The sequence below is a fragment of the Bombina bombina genome, chromosome 7, assembly GCF_027579735.1.
Source record: "Bombina bombina isolate aBomBom1 chromosome 7, aBomBom1.pri, whole genome shotgun sequence".
NCBI classification, from domain to species: Eukaryota; Metazoa; Chordata; class Amphibia; order Anura; family Bombinatoridae; genus Bombina; species Bombina bombina.
The window spans coordinates 57600954-57625953 of NC_069505.1; the positions used below are offsets into that span (position 1 = coordinate 57600954).

The window sequence follows — 25000 nt, forward strand, 5'->3', positions numbered from 1 at the left end:
GCCATAGGAATCAATGGGAGTCTGAAAGCAGCAAAAGCTTATGTTCGCTGCTGCCCGATATCCCATTGATTCCTATGGGAGAATAAAAGTTATGTTTACACCTAACACCCTAACATAACCTCAGAGTCTAAACACCCCTAATCTGCCGCCGCCTACACCGCCGTCACCTCCATTATACTTATTAACCCCTAATCGGCTGCCCCAATACCGCCGCCACCTACATTATACTTATTAACCCCTAATCTGCCGCCCCTACACCGCCGTCACCTACATTATACTTATTAACCCCTAATCTGCCGCCCCTACACCTCCACCACCTACATTATACTTATTAACCCCTAATCTTCGGCCCCTACACCGCCGCCACCTACATAATGATATTAACCCCTATCCCGCCACTCCCGGAGCCCACCGCAACTAAATAAATGTATTAACCTCTAAACCCCTGGCCTCCCACATCACTTGCACTTACTAAACCTATTAACCCCTAAACCGCCAGCCCCCCACATCGCCATAAACTAAATTAAACTATTAACCCCTAAACCTAACAACCCGCTAACTTTATATGAAATATTAACTCATCCCTATCTTATAATAAATTTAAACTTACCTTTAGATTTAAATTAAACTATATTAAACTAATAATTAATCTACCCTAACTGTTATACTAAAATTACATTAAACTACAAATTAAATATATTATATAGTTAAATTAAAAACCTAACCCTAGTCAAATAATTTAAATCTACACTAAGAGGCCTATCTATCAAGCTCCGAATGGAGCTTGAAGGGCCGTGTTTCTGGCGAGTCTTCAGACTCGCCAGAAACAGCAGCTATGAGGACCGCTGCTCCATAACACTGTCCGCCTGCTCTGATGAGGCGGACAGGAATCACAGTAATTTAAACCGATCGAATGCGATCGGGTTGATTGACACCCCCCTGCTGTCGGCCGCGAGTCTGCAGGGGGCGGCGTTGCAATTCTGAATATGGTGAGCGTATTGCTCTCCGCATTCAGCAAGGTCTTGCGGACCTGATCCGCACTGTCGGATCAGGTCCGCAAGACCTTTAATAAATTGGCCTCTGAAAAATTACTAAATTACAAAAAACTAACAACTAAGTTACAAAAAATAACAAACACTAAGTTACAAAAAAAGCCAAAACACTAAGTTACACAAAATAAAAAATAAATTATCAAAGATTTAAACTAATTACACCCAATCTAAGGGCCCTATGAAAAATAAAAAAGGGCCTTTTGCGGGGCATTGCCCCAAAGAAATCAGCTCTTTTACCTGTAAATAAAAAATACAAATACCCCCCAACAGTAAAACCCACCACCCACACAACCAACCCCCCAAATAAAAACCTAACTAAAAAAACCTAAGCTCCCCATTGCCCTGAAAAGGGCATTTGTATGGGCATTGTCCTTAAAAGGGCATTTAGCTCTATTGCAGCTCAAACCCCTAATCTATAAATAAAACCCACCCAATACACCCTTAAAAAATCCTAACACTAACCCCTGAAGATTCACTTACAGTTTTGAAGACATCCATCCTCCAGGAAGCCGACAGAAGTCTTCATCCAAGCAGCTGAAGTCTTCATCCAAGCCCGCAGAAGTCTTCACCCAGACGGCATCTTCTATCTTCATCCATCCGGCGCAGAGAGGCTCCATCTTCAAGACATCCGACGCGGAGCATCCTCTTCATTCAACGTCTTCTTCCCGAATGAAGGTTCCTTTAAATGATGTCATCCAAGATGGCGTCCCTTACATTCTGATTGGCTGATAGAATTCTATCAGTCAATCGGAATTAAGGTTGAAAAAAATCCTATTGGCTGTTGCAATCAGCCAATAGGATTGAGCTTTCATCCTATTTGCTGATCCAATCAGCCAATAGAGTGCAAGCTCAATCCTATTGGCTGATTGGATCAGCCAATAGGATGAAAGCTCATTCCTATTGGCTGATTGCAACAGCCAATAGGAGTTTTTCAACCTTAATTCCAATTGGCTGATAGAATTCTATCAGCCAATCGGAATCGAAGGGACGCCATCTTGGATGACGTCATTTAAAGGAACCTTCATTCGGGAAGAAGACGTTGAACGAAGAGGATGCTCCGCATTGGATGTCTTGAAAATGGAGCCGCTCCGTGCCGGATGTATGAAGATAGAAGATGCCGTCTGGGTGAAGACTTCTGCGGGCTTGGAAGAAGACTTCGGCCGGCTTCTTGGAGGATGGATGTCGGATCTTCAAAACTGTAAGTGAATCTTCAGGAGTTAGTGTTAGGATTTTTTAAGGGTGTATTGGGTGGGTTTTATTTTTAGATTAGGGGTTTGGGCTGCAATAGAGCTAAATGCCCTTTTAAGGGCAATGCCCATACAAATGCCTTTTTCAGGGCAATGGGGAGCTTAAGTGTTTTTAGTTAGTATTTTATTTGGGGGGTTGGTTGTATGGGTGGTGGGTTTTACTGTTGGGGGGTGTTTGTATTTTTTTTTACAGGAAAAAGAGCTGATTTATTTGGGGCAATGCCCCGCAAAAGGCCCTTTTAAGGGCTATTGGTAGTTTAGTTTAGATTAGGTGTAATTAGTTTAAAGATCTGTAATTTGTTTTTTATTTTCTGTAATTTAGTGGGGGGTTTTTGTGATTTAGCTAATTTAATTTAATTAATTGTATTTAATGTAGGTAATTTATTTAATTGTAGTGTAGTGTTAGGTGTTAGTGTAACTTAGGTTAGGTTTTATTTTACAGGTAAATTTGTATTTATTTTAGCTAGGTAGTTAGTAAATAGTTAATAACTATTTAGTAACTATTCTACCTAGTTAAAATAAATACAAACTTGCCTGTAAAATAAAAATAAACCCTAATATAGATACAATGTAACTATTAGTTATATTGTAGCTAGCTTAGGGTTTATTTTATAGGTATTTAGTTTTAAACAGGAATAATTTAGTTAATGATAGTAATTTTATTTCGATTTATTTAATTATATTTAAGTTAGGGGGTGTTAGGGTTAGACTTAGGTTTAGGGGTTAATAAATTTAATATAGTGGCGGCGACGTTGGGAGCGGCAGATTAGGGATTAATCAATGTAGGTAGGTGGCGGCAATGTTGGGGGCAGCAGATTAGGGGTTAATAAATATAATGTAGGTTGCGGCGATGTCCGGAGCGGAAGATTAGGTGTTAATAAGTATAATGTAGGCGGCGGCGATGTTAGGGGCGGCAGATTAGGGGTTAATAATATTTAACTAGTGTTTGCGAGGCGGGAGTGCGGCGGTTTTGGGGTTAATATGTTTATTATAGTGGCGGCGATGTCCGGAGCGACAGATTAGGGGTTAAAATTTTTATTATAGTGTTTGCAATGCGGGAGAGCCTCGGTTTAGGGGTTAATAGGTAGTTTATGGGTGTTAGTGTACTTTTTAGCACTTTAGTTATGAGTTTTATGCTACGGCATTGTAGTGTAAAACTCATAACTACTGACTTTAAAATGCGTTAGGAATCTTGGAGGTAGAGGGTGTACCGCTCACTTTTTGGCTTCCCAGGACAGACTCGTAATACCGGCGCTATGGAAGTCCCATAGAAAAAAGGGTTTACGAAGTTTACGTAAGTCAGTTTGCGGTAAGGCCAAAAAAGTGTGCGGTGCCCCTAAACCTGCAAGACTCGTAATAGCCGCGGGCGTAAAAAAGCAGCATTAGGACCTGTTAACGCTGCTTTTTTACCTTAACGCACAACTCGTAATCTAGCCATTAGTGTTTGTTATTTTTTGTAACTTAGTTGTTAGTTTTTTGTAACTTAGTAATTTTTTAGTGTAGATTTAAATTATTTGAGTAGGGTTAGGTTTTTAAATAAATAATATATAGTTAATTTAATTTGTAGTTTAATGTAATTTTAGTATAACAGTTAGGGTAGGTTAATTATTAATTTAATATAGTTTAATGTAATTTTAGTCTAATAGTTAGGGTAAATTAATTATTAGTTTAATATAGTTTAATGTAATTTTAGTATAACAATTAGGGTAGGTTAATTATTAGTTTAATATAGTTTAATTTAAATCTAAAGGTAAGTTTAAATTTATTATAAGATAGGGATGAGTTAATATTTAATGTACAGTTAGCTGGTTGTTAGGTTTAGGGGTTAATAGGTTAATTTAGTTTATGGCGATGTGGGGGGCTGGCGGTTTAGGGGTTAATAACTTTATTTAGTTGCGGTGGGCTCCGTGAGCGGCGGGATAGGGATTAATAACATAATGTAGGTGGCGGCGGTGTAGGGGGCGGCAGATTAGGGGTTAAGAACATAATGTAGGTGGCAGCGGGGTCCGGAAGCGGCGGGATAGGGGTTAATACGTTTATTAGAGTTGCGGTGGGCTCTGGGAGCGGCGGTTTAGGGGTTAGTAACTTTATTTAGTTGCGGCAGGGTCGGGAGCGGCGAGATAGGGGTTAAACAGTTTAGTATAGTGGCGGTGTTTAGTGACAGTATACAAATAAAGCTGTTAAAAAGCTGAATAGCAGCAAGATCGATGACTGTTAGTTAATAACAGTCCGCTGCTCATTGCCCCGTACTTGGTGCGCGGCTTTTTGACAGCTTTTTTGTTAAATTTGGAGAGCGTATTCAGGTCCGCGGCCGCGATGTTAGGCGATGTCAGGCGAGCGTATTGGTGCTGGAGAATGCAGCACAGTTGACGGCTTGATAAATAGGCCTCATAGTTGCAATATAAATGTATTGGCAAAAATGCTTTTAGTAAAAGTTATAACTTCTTTTAGTGATAACATTTTCTCTGTGTGTGCACGTGACTCTTTGCATGGTTCATTTTTTAAAATGTATTTTTGTCAGTTAATTTGTCAGGTTTTTAATTATCAAAGAGGAACTATAAAGATTTAATTCAATGTACCTTTGTCTACTTTCAACCTCATCTGCTATGTTTACTATGTGACTGTATAATAATATTTATATATCTATACCTCTCTCTCAGAGTTAGATAGAGTAGATAGACAGATAGATAGACAGATAGATGATAGATAGATAGACAGGGACAGACAGACATGTAGATAGATAGATAGATAGATAGATAGATAGATAGATAGATAGATAGATAGGGACAGACAGACATATAGATAGATAGATAGATAGATAGATAGATAGATAGATAGATAGAGACATACATACACACACACACACACATATATACAGTACTAACACACACAAAAACACACATAGATAAATATGCACACAAACATGCATGCACACACAAACACACACACACACACATATATATTTATATTTATATATATATATATATATATATATATATATATATATATATATATATATATATATATATATATATACACACACACACATAATACACACAAATGTCCATAAATATGCAAATACACACACAAATATATATCTATATACAGTATATATATATACACACACATGCATACATATAACACATACAAAAGAACACATACAGAAATATGCAAATACGCAAAGGCCTCTCCTTTGTGCACTGTAATATACGCAGCTTATTTCCAAAAATCGATGCACTGCAAGCTTGGTGTTTACAATACAAGCCAAAAATCATTGTTATCTCTGAATCATGGCTAAATGCAAAAATACCTGACTCTGCCATTGCAATACCTGGGTATTCATGCCATAGAATTGACAGAGCAAAGAGAGGAGGCGGCATTGTAATTTATGTTGACAACTCCACAAAGTTCACCCCCACACAAAAATCTAGCTCTCCTGCCACCTTTGATTTCCTTTCTGGCAAAATTGAGATCCCGTGCAGTAAATCAATCATTGTTGCAGGAATCTACCGCCCACCAAGCTCCCCTGTGCATTCCATTTCGGACATAGCACAGCTCCTTAGTGAATCCATAACTCAAAACCCAAAAAGTGAAATTTTGGTTTTTGGAGATTTTAACATCGATTGGCTGAATCCAAAAAATAACAGTTGTCGCTCGCTGTTTAAATCTTTGCAGCTAACGCAATTAATCTCCTCCCCAACTCGCATAAACATCAAAAGCCATAATCATACCCTGCTCGACTGGATTCTCTCCACTTCTCCCGACCGAATCCAGGAGGCAGGTGTTCTCCCTAACAATTTCAGTGACCACTGCTTAGTGTACTGCGTGCGCAAAATAAAGGCAACTAAATCCTCTCCCAAGGTTAAAATCACCAGGTCCTTCAAAAAATGTAATCTTCAATCATTTCTAAATGACATCAAGAACCTCCCCTGGCACAGATTAAACCTAATCCCAGATCTAGACTCTGCAGTTGAATTCTTTCAGTCTGAACTCCTACAAGTTTGGAATTTACATGCACCGCTGCGTAAGGTGAGAGTAAAAGGAGCACACTTGAATTGGATCACAGCTGACCTCATTCAAATGTACCAATTTCGGGATTCATTGTGGTCAAAGTTCAAGCATACTGGCTCTATGAATGATCACTGTGTATATAGAAAATGGCAAAATATATGTACTAAACAAACAAAATTGGCTAAGGCGCAATATTTCTGTGAAAATCTGAACAATAATATATGTAACCCTAGAAAGTTTTGGAAACTCATAAATAACTTACAAAATCCACCAATCCACTCCCAACCCTCCACTGTCAATGTGGATAACCAAAACCTGCAACTCCCCTTAGAAGTAGCAAATGCCTTTAACAATTATTTTGTAGGATGCTCCACCACCCTGATTGACAAACTAATAAATGGCACGCATCCTGAAGCTACAAATGTGGATCAGGCCCCACTAAAACAGCAAAGACCCAATATAGAAAAGTTCAATTTTAGACCTGTACCCTTCAATGTCATTAAGAAACACCTCGATAATCTAAAAATGAAAAACCAGTCAGGACCTGATCAAATCCCAGCAATGCTGTTGAAGCTCAGTGTGCCGGCAATTGCTAAGCCTGTTGCAACCCTAATTAACGAATCCTTGGTGTCTGGATACATACCTAAACTCTGGAAAACTGCAAGAGTAGTGCCTATTCATAAAAGTGGGGAGTTAACCTTGGTTTCTAACTATCGTCCTATATCACTGCTCCCTGTATTGTCAAAAATCCTAGAAAAATGCGTCCATACGCAATTATGCGAGTATTACCAACTTTCTAACTATCTGACCCCTGATCAATCAGGTTTCAGACCGAATCACTCCACTACAACTGCCCTCCTAAAAGTTTGCAACGACATCCAAACTGCCATGGAACAAGGAGACCTAACTGGAGCTATTTTCCTTGATTTTGCAAAGGCTTTTGACACAGTGGACCATGACCTACTACTTCTCAAACTAAAAAACTCTGGTATTGCTGATCACCCGTTAACCTGGTTTAAATCAATATGTCTCTGTCTCTAACAGTGACTCCCTCCCTCTCCCAGTCACATGTGGTGTTCCCCAAGGTTCCATTCTCGGCCCCCTACTATTCACATTATTTATAAATGATTTACCTAATGTCTGCAAATCCTCAACTGTACACATGTACGCAGACGACACGGTAATCTATGCAAACAAATCTGATCTGCTGCAGCTTGAAACAGTGCTCCAAGACCAGTTCACAGAGGTAGAAAAGTGGATCTCGAAAAACAAACTCTTCCTAAACACTGACAAAACGGTCACAATGATCTTTGGAACGGGACCTAAAATACATAAATTACAAAATTCCCATCTTCGCATCAAAACAAAATCCAATTGCACGCTGACCGCAGTCCACTCTTTTAAATACTTAGGTATGTTGTTAGACCCCAATCTATCTTTTGGACTCCACATAGAAAAACTTGCCTCTAAACTTTATCCAAAACTAGGTGCCCTGTACAGAAACAAATCTTGCCCTACAGTAAAGGAAAAGATTGTACAGCAAATGCTGATGCCTATCTTGGATTATGGGGACATAAGTATATGCACCTGCTCCGCAAACTCACCTTAATAAACTAAATACGTTATATAACTCGCTCTGCCGCTTTGTGCTACAATGTAACTACAGGACCCACCATTGTGACATGCTAAAAGAACTAAACTGGCTGTCGCTGGAATCCAGACGCTCCTCCATCTTTCCTGCCTTGTGTTTAAGAGCCTTTCTAGGAAGCTCCCACCCTACCTGAGCAGAATGCTCTCCCCTGCTATTCCCACCTCCTATAACCTCCGATCCAATAACAGCACATTATTTAGCTTGCCTCAATACAAAAAGAAAGCAGCTCGATCCTCCTTTTCCTACAGAGCACCACAATTATGGAATGACCTCCCTCACACTTTAAAAACTTCCCCAAGCCTAAAATCCTTTAAGAGATCCCTCTATACATATCTCAAAACAGAATGCTCCTGTCATGGTTGATTAAATATTTCGTACCTGCTCTATGTTAAATGTTTGCATATATTGTGTATTATTATTATTGTTTTTGTATTTTATTGTACCCTATTGTATCAATGCAATGTTTTGTGATCCCAGGACATACTTGAAAACGAGAGAAATCTCAATGTATCCTTCCTGCTAAAATATTTTATAAATAAATAAATAAATAAATAAATAAATACACACACATACACCAACATACGCACACATATACATGCACATAACACACATAAAAGCACATACACACATATCTATCTATCTATCTATCTATCTATCTATCTATCTATCTATCTATCTATCTATATATCTATATATATATAGGAACAAACGTTTGCACTCACAGGTCTTTTTTTCAATTTTTAATGTGGAACATTTTCAGGGTGTTATAACCCCTTCATCAGCATCAGCTGATGAAGGGGTTATAACACCCCACATTAAAAATTAAAAAAAAAAAAAAAAAGACCTGTGAGTGCAAACGTTTGTTCCTGCATACTGCCTTGTCTTTGCACCCAGGCTGTCGACATTTGGTGGGTTAAACTGGAAGATGTTTAATATATATATATATATATATATATATATATATATATATATATATATATATATATATATATATATATATATATATATATATATAGTATATATATATAACACACAAAAGCACACATAGATAAACATGCAAACACACACACACAAATGCATTCACATATGTGCATGAATACACACAGTTTGCTACATGTACCTTTATTTTGAAATATACATTTTCCTGTATATTAAAAATGTGTAGACTATATAAATGTTAACATGCTTATGTATGTGTCTAATAACTATAAATATTTTATATATACACAAAAAAGGTTCATCATGCCATATATTTTAATGTGTGTAAGAGATAAACAGATATTATTTTAATAAAGATATATTTTCATGCACTATATGTGCAGTCCCAGTAAAACACAGCAGACAGCTGTCTCTTTAAATTCAGCATGACTGCAGCCAATGGCTTGATAGAGCGGTGACATCACCCACCAGCAGTGACGCAGGCCCTATTATTAAAGGGCCAATAGGAATGCATGGGAAGGGTCACATGACATCTGGGAGATGTGAAGGGGGGTAGCCAGAGGAATTGGTTTGGGTTTTGTCATTGTATGATCCTGCATCCTAAGAATTAATCAGAGCTGCTGTTTCTATGGGAGGAAAAAAATATCAGATAGACCCTATTAATCCCCTGCAAACTACCAAAGCAACCTGACATCCAGGACCAGGAAAGCTGCATATCTGTTATGTCAAAGGAAATATCGCACCTCTGGATCAAGGACAGGATGACAAAAAGGAGGGTCACTGTGGCCTAAGCAAATCCTATAGGAAGATCAGCTAAGTAGCATCCCATTTAATGCAGAAGGTCTCAGCTGTGCTGGCCTCTTATTCCATTCTGCACAATTTCCCATAATTACAGGTCCACTGGGAACAAGAATTTGTGGCTCATTTCAATTCAATCCCAGAATTCTCTCCTATTCCTCTTCTGCTTCATCCCACGGGGGAAATCTGTAAAGGGAAGAGATGATTTTATCTTTGAACGGAAATACCTGTCACTGTTGTATAACAGAAAAAAGGAAGAAAATGAGCTTTGGCTTCTAACAAAAAACAAAAAAAACAACTCCCATTAAAACAAGGGATTAAAAAAAAAAGGTACAAATATATTTAAAAGATTTCTCTCTTCAATTTTAAAAGGACTCATCATTTTTGGGCATTAGCAGGTAAAGAGTTAATAGAACATCATATTAAAAAGGGGAGAGGTTCTGAAAAAAAATATCTATAAGATCCCATATCCCATAAGGAATTTGATGGACCATTGAACATATCTGTTGATTACATATTGGTGAATTTTGGGGAGTCACTGTTTGGCTGGATTTTTTTTACAAATTCCCCAGAGTCATTCTTCTTGGCAAAATAGAAACCAATCCTTAGAAGTGAAAAATCCTAAAAAAAGAATTAAACCTGGATACGGACTATATATACTTTACCAGTCCGAGGATTTCCTTTTTTTTGAGTGGCCCTTAAGTTGTGTCATGTCAATGTATACCTTTTCCTAAAGAGTGAGCAATTTTTTAAATAAATAAGGTAAATTAGTGTAAATACCGTATATATTGGATTACTATTTTAGAAACTCAATAAGAGTGTACCTGGCATGGAACTTAAATACAGATGCATAAATACCTTAGTATGAAAGAGATCATTTTTAAATCTGAGAAAATGTATTGTATTATTAAATGTAATGCTATCTTTCTAGTGCAGAGTATTTTTCTCAGGTTCCTGTAATCTATTAGAGACCTGGCTAAGTTTCTTTTTTTGAAATAACAAGGGACGTTGCAGGAATATAGTTTGCAGACACAGGTCAATTGTAAGTGAATATTTTTGTTATCTGTGTGTCAGTCTGTTTAGCTATCTCCAAGATATAGATGTGACAGACATTTGTCATTTACAAAAGTTTAAAAGGCCTAACTTATCACATTATAATCGTATACACAGATGTTTACATTACTAGTAGTGGCTTCAATCTTTTTGGTACCAGTGAGACACCATATTTAAATTTATTTGTATCTCATGTGTATAACAAGCTATTCTCTTCTGCTACTAATATGGTTAAAGGGATATGAAACCCAATTTTTTTTCTTTTATGATTTAGATAGTGCATGTAATTTGAAGCAACTTTCTAATTTACTCCTATTATCATTTTTTTCCGTTCTCTTGGTATCTTTATTTGAAAAGCAGGAATGTAAAGCTTAGGAGTTTTTGGTTCAGCACCCTGGGTAGAGCTTGCTGATTGGTGGCTACATTTAGCTTAAAATGACATGCTCCGTCTGAATCATGAAATAAAGAAAACAATTGGGTTTCATATCCCTTTAAAGGGATATATAACCCAAATTTTGTATTCCATAATTCAGATAGAGTAGCAATTTTAAGCAACTTTCTAATTTACTTATATTATCAATTTTTCTTCATTCTCTTGGTATCTTTATCTGAAAAAGCAATAATTTAGGAACACCCTAGTTAGCGCTTGCTGATTGGTGACTTCATTGGCTACACCAATCAGCGAGCGCTACCAAGGTACTGAACCAAAAATGGGCCTGCTCCTAAGCTTAAATTCCTTGTTTTTCAAATAAAGATACCAAGAGAAGGGAAAAAAAATTGATAATAGGATTAAATCAGAAAGTTGTTTAAAATTGCATGTTCTATTCGAATCATGAAAAAAAAAATGGGTTTCATATCCCTTTAAGTTAAGTTATTTCCACCCCCTTCTGGAAGAATTAGTATGGGTACCCATGCATGGTTGTGAATGTCTAATATTTTTAATGTGTATTTGCCTGGTACTTTGGCACTGGGCTATCTTTGTGATAGGCACCAGACTGGTATATACTGTAGGAATGTGTTCTGTGTAGGAGACGTATGAGCCTGTACTGGTATCATTCATAAAGGGACATTTATGTTCCCAAGTGTACACTAGATACTGTATCTTGATATAGGAGAACATAAAGCTTAACAGATATGTAGCAGTCCAAATCTTGTTTAACCTCTTCTCATATTAAAGGGACACTGAACCCACATTTTTGCTATCATGATTCAGATAGAGCATGCAATTTTAAGCAACTTTCTAATTTACTCCTATTGTCAATTTTCTTCATTCTCTTGGTATCTTTATTTGAAAAAGCAGGAGTGGAAGCTTATAAGCCTGCTCATTTTTGGTTCAGTACACTGGATAGCGCTTGCTGATTGGTTTGTACATTTAGCCACCAATCAGCAAGCTGTGCCCAGGTGTTGAACCAAAGACGGGCCAGCTTGTAAGCTTACATTCCTGCTTTTTCAAATAAAGATACCAAGAGAATGAAGAAAATTGATAATAGGAGTAAATTAGAAAGTTGCTTACAATTGCAGGCTCTATCCGAATCATGAATGAAAAACATTTGGGTTCAGTATCCCTTTAAGTTTCATCTGTATGGACCTTGTACAAAAAAGAGGCAGAGTCAAAATACTTCTGAACAGGGTACCAGCTGTTTTTAGGTCACTTATTTGATAGACATTTTTGGTATATCAATATAACCTCATCCAAAGGAAAGCCTTACCAGCTGGTTATCCGTTGAACAATAAATATTCCCAGGGTGCTTATTTTAGCTTGTTTGTGCAAGGTATTACAGCAAGCAATTGACTGTAGACTATCAGTATCCAATTCACCAGTTCTCTGTATATTTTGGCATTATTTGGTCTTGACTGTACAGAGCAGACCTTGGTATTAATGCAAGAGAATTAATAGTTTGGAATACTCCTACCCCCCCCCCTTTTGTTTGTAATAACTAAGACTTGGTTTTCTATCCTGCATATAAATGTTCACTGTTTAAATGTATTATCATTATATTTTTTATGTGGATTTTTTGTATTACATTTAAGTTGTTTAAATTGTTTTTGAAATTAACAGGATGTGAATGTTTGTGCACAACTCATTTATAGAGATAGATTGATTAGTAAAAAAAATATGTGTCCCTTTAATTATTTCATGCTGTAAAATTTCCATTAAAAACTGCACGTCATTCGTTTTTTTGTTTGTTGTTTCCCAGTAAATACATTTTGGGTGTTCACCAACTGGAAGATGTTCTATAAATGTCAATGTCATCTGCCCATACAATGTGGATAAGGTACTTTGTCAAATTAAAGGGATATGAAACTTAAAAAATTCTCTTGCGCATCAGACAGAACATAAGAATTTTACAAAGGTTTAACATTTACTTATTTCCCATGATAATCTGTGTTGAAGAGATACCTAAGTAGGCATCTGAATCACTATATGGCAGGAAATAGTGCTGCCATCTATTGCTCTTGCAAAGGGATAACATTCTTGCAAAACTGCTGCCATATAGCGTTCCAGACACGTGCACGCTCCTGAGCTTACGTCCCTGCTTTTCAACAAAAGATACCAAGAGTATGAAGAAATAGTGATAATAAAAGTAAATGAGAACGGGTTTATTGTCAGTTGTATTTTCTATCTTACAAAGCAATGTTACTAAAAATTCTGTTTTATATATTTCTTTCTAGCTTTCTCCACACTCATGGGTGAGCCTGACTCAAGATGACTCCTTGGAGCCGACGTTTCTAGGCCTTGTTCGTCTGTTTCCATCACCCTATAATACCCAGCGAAAGGCTTTAATAATTAAGTAACTTGCACCATGGAAACCAAACTTCCTGTCACCCCAACTAGCCCGTCCTCCCCTGGCCTGTCACCTGTTTTAGCTGCAGATAAAGTGGATGGCTTCTCTCGGCGCTCCCTTCGACGATCCCGTCAGCGCCGGTCGCACAGCTCGGGATAGGGGTTAATACGTTTATTAGAGTTGCGGTGGGCTCTGGGAGCGGCGGTTTAGGGGTTAGTAACTTTATTTAGTTGCGGCAGGGTCGGGAGCGGCGAGATAGGGGTTAAACAGTTTAGTATAGTGGCGGTGTTTAGTGACAGTATACAAATAAAGCTGTTAAAAAGCTGAATAGCAGCAAGATCGATGACTGTTAGTTAATAACAGTCCGCTGCTCATTGCCCCGTACTTGGTGCGCGGCTTTTTGACAGCTTTTTTGTTAAATTTGGAGAGCGTATTCAGGTCCGCGGCCGCGATGTTAGGCGATGTCAGGCGAGCGTATTGGTGCTGGAGAATGCAGCACAGTTGACGGCTTGATAAATAGGCCTCATAGTTGCAATATAAATGTATTGGCAAAAATGCTTTTAGTAAAAGTTATAACTTCTTTTAGTGATAACATTTTCTCTGTGTGTGCACGTGACTCTTTGCATGGTTCATTTTTTAAAATGTATTTTTGTCAGTTAATTTGTCAGGTTTTTAATTATCAAAGAGGAACTATAAAGATTTAATTCAATGTACCTTTGTCTACTTTCAACCTCATCTGCTATGTTTACTATGTGACTGTATAATAATATTTATATATCTATACCTCTCTCTCAGAGTTAGATAGAGTAGATAGACAGATAGATAGACAGATAGATGATAGATAGATAGACAGGGACAGACAGACATGTAGATAGATAGATAGATAGATAGATAGATAGATAGATAGATAGATAGATAGGGACAGACAGACATATAGATAGATAGATAGATAGATAGATAGATAGATAGATAGATAGAGACATACATACACACACACACACACATATATACAGTACTAACACACACAAAAACACACATAGATAAATATGCACACAAACATGCATGCACACACAAACACACACACACACACATATATATTTATATTTATATATATATATATATATATATATATATATATATATATATATATATATATATATATATATATATACACACACACACATAATACACACAAATGTCCATAAATATGCAAATACACACACAAATATATATCTATATACAGTATATATATATACACACACATGCATACATATAACACATACAAAAGAACACATACAGAAATATGCAAATACGCAAAGGCCTCTCCTTTGTGCACTGTAATATACGCAGCTTATTTCCAAAAATCGATGCACTGCAAGCTTGGTGTTTACAATACAAGCCAAAAATCATTGTTATCTCTGAATCATGGCTAAATGCAAAAATACCTGACTCTGCCATTGCAATACCTGGGTATTCATGCCATAGAATTGACAGAGCAAAGAGAGGAGGCGGCATTGTAATTTATGTTGACAACTCCACAAAGTTCACCCCCACACAAAAATCTAGCTCTCCTGCCACCTTTGATTTCCTTTCTGGCAAAATTGAGATCCCGTGCAGTAAATCAATCATTGTTGCAGGAATCTACCGCCCACCAAGCTCCCCTGTGCATTCCATTTCGGACATAGCACAGCTCCTTAGTGAATCCATAACTCAAAACCCAAAAAGTGAAATTTTGGTTTTTGGAGATTTTAACATCGATTGGCTGAATCCAAAAAATAACAGTTGTCGCTCGCTGTTTAAATCTTTGCAGCTAACGCAATTAATCTCCTCCCCAACTCGCATAAACATCAAAAGCCATAATCATACCCTGCTCGACTGGATTCTCTCCACTTCTCCCGACCGAATCCAGGAGGCAGGTGTTCTCCCTAACAATTTCAGTGACCACTGCTTAGTGTACTGCGTGCGCAAAATAAAGGCAACTAAATCCTCTCCCAAGGTTAAAATCACCAGGTCCTTCAAAAAATGTAATCTTCAATCATTTCTAAATGACATCAAGAACCTCCCCTGGCACAGATTAAACCTAATCCCAGATCTAGACTCTGCAGTTGAATTCTTTCAGTCTGAACTCCTACAAGTTTGGAATTTACATGCACCGCTGCGTAAGGTGAGAGTAAAAGGAGCACACTTGAATTGGATCACAGCTGACCTCATTCAAATGTACCAATTTCGGGATTCATTGTGGTCAAAGTTCAAGCATACTGGCTCTATGAATGATCACTGTGTATATAGAAAATGGCAAAATATATGTACTAAACAAACAAAATTGGCTAAGGCGCAATATTTCTGTGAAAATCTGAACAATAATATATGTAACCCTAGAAAGTTTTGGAAACTCATAAATAACTTACAAAATCCACCAATCCACTCCCAACCCTCCACTGTCAATGTGGATAACCAAAACCTGCAACTCCCCTTAGAAGTAGCAAATGCCTTTAACAATTATTTTGTAGGATGCTCCACCACCCTGATTGACAAACTAATAAATGGCACGCATCCTGAAGCTACAAATGTGGATCAGGCCCCACTAAAACAGCAAAGACCCAATATAGAAAAGTTCAATTTTAGACCTGTACCCTTCAATGTCATTAAGAAACACCTCGATAATCTAAAAATGAAAAACCAGTCAGGACCTGATCAAATCCCAGCAATGCTGTTGAAGCTCAGTGTGCCGGCAATTGCTAAGCCTGTTGCAACCCTAATTAACGAATCCTTGGTGTCTGGATACATACCTAAACTCTGGAAAACTGCAAGAGTAGTGCCTATTCATAAAAGTGGGGAGTTAACCTTGGTTTCTAACTATCGTCCTATATCACTGCTCCCTGTATTGTCAAAAATCCTAGAAAAATGCGTCCATACGCAATTATGCGAGTATTACCAACTTTCTAACTATCTGACCCCTGATCAATCAGGTTTCAGACCGAATCACTCCACTACAACTGCCCTCCTAAAAGTTTGCAACGACATCCAAACTGCCATGGAACAAGGAGACCTAACTGGAGCTATTTTCCTTGATTTTGCAAAGGCTTTTGACACAGTGGACCATGACCTACTACTTCTCAAACTAAAAAACTCTGGTATTGCTGATCACCCGTTAACCTGGTTTAAATCAATATGTCTCTGTCTCTAACAGTGACTCCCTCCCTCTCCCAGTCACATGTGGTGTTCCCCAAGGTTCCATTCTCGGCCCCCTACTATTCACATTATTTATAAATGATTTACCTAATGTCTGCAAATCCTCAACTGTACACATGTACGCAGACGACACGGTAATCTATGCAAACAAATCTGATCTGCTGCAGCTTGAAACAGTGCTCCAAGACCAGTTCACAGAGGTAGAAAAGTGGATCTCGAAAAACAAACTCTTCCTAAACACTGACAAAACGGTCACAATGATCTTTGGAACGGGACCTAAAATACATAAATTACAAAATTCCCATCTTCGCATCAAAACAAAATCCAATTGCACGCTGACCGCAGTCCACTCTTTTAAATACTTAGGTATGTTGTTAGACCCCAATCTATCTTTTGGACTCCACATAGAAAAACTTGCCTCTAAACTTTATCCAAAACTAGGTGCCCTGTACAGAAACAAATCTTGCCCTACAGTAAAGGAAAAGATTGTACAGCAAATGCTGATGCCTATCTTGGATTATGGGGACATAAGTATATGCACCTGCTCCGCAAACTCACCTTAATAAACTAAATACGTTATATAACTCGCTCTGCCGCTTTGTGCTACAATGTAACTACAGGACCCACCATTGTGACATGCTAAAAGAACTAAACTGGCTGTCGCTGGAATCCAGACGCTCCTCCATCTTTCCTGCCTTGTGTTTAAGAGCCTTTCTAGGAAGCTCCCACCCTACCTGAGCAGAATGCTCTCCCCTGCTATTCCCACCTCCTATAACCTCCGATCCAATAACAGCACATTATTTAGCTTGCCTCAATACAAAAAGAAAGCAGCTCGATCCTCCTTTTCCTACAGAGCACCACAATTATGGAATGACCTCCCTCACACTTTAAAAACTTCCCCAAGCCTAAAATCCTTTAAGAGATCCCTCTATACATATCTCAAAACAGAATGCTCCTGTCATGGTTGATTAAATATTTCGTACCTGCTCTATGTTAAATGTTTGCATATATTGTGTATTATTATTATTGTTTTTGTATTTTATTGTACCCTATTGTATCAATGCAATGTTTTGTGATCCCAGGACATACTTGAAAACGAGAGAAATCTCAATGTATCCTTCCTGCTAAAATATTTTATAAATAAATAAATAAATAAATAAATAAATACACACACATACACCAACATACGCACACATATACATGCACATAACACACATAAAAGCACATACACACATATCTATCTATCTATCTATCTATCTATCTATCTATCTATCTATCTATCTATCTATCTATCTATCTATATATCTATATATATATAGGAACAAACGTTTGCACTCACAGGTCTTTTTTTCAATTTTTAATGTGGAACATTTTCAGGGTGTTATAACCCCTTCATCAGCATCAGCTGATGAAGGGGTTATAACACCCCACATTAAAAATTAAAAAAAAAAAAAAAAAGACCTGTGAGTGCAAACGTTTGTTCCTGCATACTGCCTTGTCTTTGCACCCAGGCTGTCGACATTTGGTGGGTTAAACTGGAAGATGTTTAATATATATATATATATATATATATATATATATATATATATATATATATATATATATATATATATATATATATATATAGTATATATATATAACACACAAAAGCACACATAGATAAACATGCAAACACACACACACAAATGCATTCACATATGTGCATGAATACACACAGTTTGCTACATGTACCTTTATTTTGAAATATACATTTTCCTGTATATTAAAAATGTGTAGACTATATAAATGTTAACATGCTTATGTATGTGTCTAATAACTATAAATATTTTATATATACACAAAAAAGGTTCATCATGCCATATATTTTAATGTGTGTAAGAGATAAACAGATATTATTTTAATAAAGATATATTTTCATGCACTATATGTGCAGTCCCAGTAAAACACAGCAGACAGCTGTCTCTTTAAATTCAGCATGACTGCAGCCAATGGCTTGATAGAGCGGTGACATCACCCACCAGCAGTGACGCAGGCCCTATTATTAAAGGGCCAATAGGAATGCATGGGAAGGGTCACATGACATCTGGGAGATGTGAAGGGGGGTAGCCAGAGGAATTGGTTTGGGTTTTGTCATTGTATGATCCTGCATCCTAAGAATTAATCAGAGCTGCTGTTTCTATGGGAGGAAAAAAATATCAGATAGACCCTATTAATCCCCTGCAAACTACCAAAGCAACCTGACATCCAGGACCAGGAAAGCTGCATATCTGTTATGTCAAAGGAAATATCGCACCTCTGGATCAAGGACAGGATGACAAAAAGGAGGGTCACTGTGGCCTAAGCAAATCCTATAGGAAGATCAGCTAAGTAGCATCCCATTTAATGCAGAAGGTCTCAGCTGTGCTGGCCTCTTATTCCATTCTGCACAATTTCCCATAATTACAGGTCCACTGGGAACAAGAATTTGTGGCTCATTTCAATTCAATCCCAGAATTCTCTCCTATTCCTCTTCTGCTTCATCCCACGGGGGAAATCTGTAAAGGGAAGAGATGATTTTATCTTTGAACGGAAATACCTGTCACTGTTGTATAACAGAAAAAAGGAAGAAAATGAGCTTTGGCTTCTAACAAAAAACAAAAAAAACAACTCCCATTAAAACAAGGGATTAAAAAAAAAAGGTACAAATATATTTAAAAGATTTCTCTCTTCAATTTTAAAAGGACTCATCATTTTTGGGCATTAGCAGGTAAAGAGTTAATAGAACATCATATTAAAAAGGGGAGAGGTTCTGAAAAAAAATATCTATAAGATCCCATATCCCATAAGGAATTTGATGGACCATTGAACATATCTGTTGATTACATATTGGTGAATTTTGGGGAGTCACTGTTTGGCTGGATTTTTTTTACAAATTCCCCAGAGTCATTCTTCTTGGCAAAATAGAAACCAATCCTTAGAAGTGAAAAATCCTAAAAAAAGAATTAAACCTGGATACGGACTATATATACTTTACCAGTCCGAGGATTTCCTTTTTTTTGAGTGGCCCTTAAGTTGTGTCATGTCAATGTATACCTTTTCCTAAAGAGTGAGCAATTTTTTAAATAAATAAGGTAAATTAGTGTAAATACCGTATATATTGGATTACTATTTTAGAAACTCAATAAGAGTGTACCTGGCATGGAACTTAAATACAGATGCATAAATACCTTAGTATGAAAGAGATCATTTTTAAATCTGAGAAAATGTATTGTATTATTAAATGTAATGCTATCTTTCTAGTGCAGAGTATTTTTCTCAGGTTCCTGTAATCTATTAGAGACCTGGCTAAGTTTCTTTTTTTGAAATAACAAGGGACGTTGCAGGAATATAGTTTGCAGACACAGGTCAATTGTAAGTGAATATTTTTGTTATCTGTGTGTCAGTCTGTTTAGCTATCTCCAAGATATAGATGTGACAGACATTTGTCATTTACAAAAGTTTAAAAGGCCTAACTTATCACATTATAATCGTATACACAGATGTTTACATTACTAGTAGTGGCTTCAATCTTTTTGGTACCAGTGAGACACCATATTTAAATTTATTTGTATCTCATGTGTATAACAAGCTATTCTCTTCTGCTACTAATATGGTTAAAGGGATATGAAACCCAATTTTTTTTCTTTTATGATTTAGATAGTGCATGTAATTTGAAGCAACTTTCTAATTTACTCCTATTATCATTTTTTTCCGTTCTCTTGGTATCTTTATTTGAAAAGCAGGAATGTAAAGCTTAGGAGTTTTTGGTTCAGCACCCTGGGTAGAGCTTGCTGATTGGTGGCTACATTTAGCTTAAAATGACATGCTCCGTCTGAATCATGAAATAAAGAAAACAATTGGGTTTCATATCCCTTTAAAGGGATATATAACCCAAATTTTGTATTCCATAATTCAGATAGAGTAGCAATTTTAAGCAACTTTCTAATTTACTTATATTATCAATTTTTCTTCATTCTCTTGGTATCTTTATCTGAAAAAGCAATAATTTAGGAACACCCTAGTTAGCGCTTGCTGATTGGTGACTTCATTGGCTACACCAATCAGCGAGCGCTACCAAGGTACTGAACCAAAAATGGGCCTGCTCCTAAGCTTAAATTCCTTGTTTTTCAAATAAAGATACCAAGAGAAGGGAAAAAAAATTGATAATAGGATTAAATCAGAAAGTTGTTTAAAATTGCATGTTCTATTCGAATCATGAAAAAAAAAATGGGTTTCATATCCCTTTAAGTTAAGTTATTTCCACCCCCTTCTGGAAGAATTAGTATGGGTACCCATGCATGGTTGTGAATGTCTAATATTTTTAATGTGTATTTGCCTGGTACTTTGGCACTGGGCTATCTTTGTGATAGGCACCAGACTGGTATATACTGTAGGAATGTGTTCTGTGTAGGAGACGTATGAGCCTGTACTGGTATCATTCATAAAGGGACATTTATGTTCCCAAGTGTACACTAGATACTGTATCTTGATATAGGAGAACATAAAGCTTAACAGATATGTAGCAGTCCAAATCTTGTTTAACCTCTTCTCATATTAAAGGGACACTGAACCCACATTTTTGCTATCATGATTCAGATAGAGCATGCAATTTTAAGCAACTTTCTAATTTACTCCTATTGTCAATTTTCTTCATTCTCTTGGTATCTTTATTTGAAAAAGCAGGAGTGGAAGCTTATAAGCCTGCTCATTTTTGGTTCAGTACACTGGATAGCGCTTGCTGATTGGTTTGTACATTTAGCCACCAATCAGCAAGCTGTGCCCAGGTGTTGAACCAAAGACGGGCCAGCTTGTAAGCTTACATTCCTGCTTTTTCAAATAAAGATACCAAGAGAATGAAGAAAATTGATAATAGGAGTAAATTAGAAAGTTGCTTACAATTGCAGGCTCTATCCGAATCATGAATGAAAAACATTTGGGTTCAGTATCCCTTTAAGTTTCATCTGTATGGACCTTGTACAAAAAAGAGGCAGAGTCAAAATACTTCTGAACAGGGTACCAGCTGTTTTTAGGTCACTTATTTGATAGACATTTTTGGTATATCAATATAACCTCATCCAAAGGAAAGCCTTACCAGCTGGTTATCCGTTGAACAATAAATATTCCCAGGGTGCTTATTTTAGCTTGTTTGTGCAAGGTATTACAGCAAGCAATTGACTGTAGACTATCAGTATCCAATTCACCAGTTCTCTGTATATTTTGGCATTATTTGGTCTTGACTGTACAGAGCAGACCTTGGTATTAATGCAAGAGAATTAATAGTTTGGAATACTCCTACCCCCCCCCCTTTTGTTTGTAATAACTAAGACTTGGTTTTCTATCCTGCATATAAATGTTCACTGTTTAAATGTATTATCATTATATTTTTTATGTGGATTTTTTGTATTACATTTAAGTTGTTTAAATTGTTTTTGAAATTAACAGGATGTGAATGTTTGTGCACAACTCATTTATAGAGATAGATTGATTAGTAAAAAAAATATGTGTCCCTTTAATTATTTCATGCTGTAAAATTTCCATTAAAAACTGCACGTCATTCGTTTTTTTGTTTGTTGTTTCCCAGTAAATACATTTTGGGTGTTCACCAACTGGAAGATGTTCTATAAATGTCAATGTCATCTGCCCATACAATGTGGATAAGGTACTTTGTCAAATTAAAGGGATATGAAACTTAAAAAATTCTCTTGCGCATCAGACAGAACATAAGAATTTTACAAAGGTTTAACATTTACTTATTTCCCATGATAATCTGTGTTGAAGAGATACCTAAGTAGGCATCTGAATCACTATATGGCAGGAAATAGTGCTGCCATCTATTGCTCTTGCAAAGGGATAACATTCTTGCAAAACTGCTGCCATATAGCGTTCCAGACACGTGCACGCTCCTGAGCTTACGTCCCTGCTTTTCAACAAAAGATACCAAGAGTATGAAGAAATAGTGATAATAAAAGTAAATGAGAACGGGTTTATTGTCAGTTGTATTTTCTATCTTACAAAGCAATGTTACTAAAAATTCTGTTTTATATATTTCTTTCTAGCTTTCTCCACACTCATGGGTGAGCCTGACTCAAGATGACTCCTTGGAGCCGACGTTTCTAGGCCTTGTTCGTCTGTTTCCATCACCCTATAATACCCAGCGAAAGGCTTTAATAATTAAGTAACTTGCACCATGGAAACCAAACTTCCTGTCACCCCAACTAGCCCGTCCTCCCCTGGCCTGTCACCTGTTTTAGCTGCAGATAAAGTGGATGGCTTCTCTCGGCGCTCCCTTCGACGATCCCGTCAGCGCCGGTCGCACAGCTCCTCCCAATTTCGCTACCAGAGTAAACAGCAGGAACTGACTCAGCTGCCCCCTCTAAAAGGTGAGTTACTAAACGTATACGAGTAATTCTCGCTTCCTTTTCACCCATATCATTGGTGGTGCTGTGGGGGTACTAATGCTGTGCACCTCTCCATATTATTTAAAGGGACACTAAACCCAAAATTTGTTTTCATGATTCAGATAGAGCAGCAATTTTAAGCATCTTTCTAATTTACTCCTATTAGCAATTTGTCTTCATTCTCTTGCTATCTTTATTTAAAAAGCAGAAATGTAAAGCTTGGGAGCCGGCCCGTTTTAGGTTCAGCACGGTGAATAGTGCTTTCTTATTGGTGGCTACATTTAGCCACCAATAAGCATGTGCTATCCATTTTCTGAACCAAAAATGGGCTGGCTCCTAAGTTTTGTATTTTTGCTTTTTAAATAGAGATAACAAGAGAACAAAGATAAATTGAAAATGAGCATAAATTAGGATGTTCCTTAAAATTGCTGCTCTATCTGTATGATGAAAGAAAAAAGAAAAACTGGGTTAAGTATCCCTTTAAAAGCCCCAAATGTCAAAGGTGCAAAAATTCCTTATCTTGCCAAAGAGTTTTGTGTTTTTTTGTTTTTTTTTGTACCTCTAGTTTTCAGAGAAAAGAGAGAGCTAAAGAAAGAAGGTAGAAGGGGAAGGGATTTTTTTTTATAAAAGAAAGGCAGGAATATGTAGTAGAAGATAGGGTGATTTATTTATTTTTTACACCCCAAATTTTAGAACCATGTTTGACACACACACACTAATAGACACACACACACTAACATACATACACACACACACTAACATACACACACACACTAACATATAGACACACACACTAACATACAGACACTAACATACAGACACACACACTAACATACAGACACTAACACACACACACAAACATACACACACACTAACATATAGACACACACACTAACATACAGACACTAACATACAGACACTAACACACACACACAAACATACACACACACTAACATATAGACACACACACTAACATACAGACACTAACACACACACTAACATATAGACACACACACTAACATATAGACACACACACTAACATACAGACACACACACTAACATACAGACACACACACTAACATACAGACACACTAACATACAGACACACACACACTAACATACAGACACACACACTAACATACACACACACTAACATACAGACACACACACACTAACATACAGACACACACACAGACTAACATACAGACTTACACACTAACATACAGACACACACACTAACATACAGACTCACACACTAACATACAGACACACACACTAACACTAACATACAGACACACACACTAACATCAGATACACATAGACACTAACATACAGACACACACACACTAACATACAGACACACACACACACACTAACATACAGACACACACTAACATCAAGATACACACACACACACTAATATACAAACACACACACACACACACACTGACATACAGACACACACATTAACATAGACACACTAACAGACAGACACACACTGACACACACACTAACATACAGACAGACACAGATAAACAAACTAAAATAAAGACACACTCACAAACTAACATACAGACACACTCACAAACTAAAATATGGACACACACACATATATTAACATACAGACACACATCTGCACACATAAACTAATAGACACACACTGCACACACACATTCGCACATATGCATGCACCTGACCACAATCACAACAACACATATACAAACATATGCACACACACACATTCACTCATAAACACACATACACTAGCACACAAACACATACTATGCATACATATGAACAAACATACAAACACTCACACACATACATTCTCACATATGCACACACTCACAAAAAT

The 25000-nt window shown here is 37.0% G+C and overlaps 1 protein-coding gene across 3 annotated transcripts in view; it reads left to right on the plus strand.

Moving 5' to 3' along the window:
- The first annotated feature begins 18871 nt into the window (after positions 1 to 18871).
- The window catches only part of PPP2R5B (protein phosphatase 2 regulatory subunit B'beta), a 150301-nt gene continuing 144172 nt past the window's right edge, over positions 18872 to 25000 (plus strand). The window contains exons 1-2 of one of the 3 annotated variants that reach the window (XM_053720128.1): positions 18872 to 19475; positions 22804 to 23127. In XM_053720128.1, coding sequence (XP_053576103.1) covers positions 22935 to 23127 — 193 coding nt within the window. In that variant the 5' untranslated portion in view covers positions 18872 to 19475; positions 22804 to 22934. The other 2 variants (XM_053720129.1, XM_053720130.1) reach the window with 2 other exon arrangements.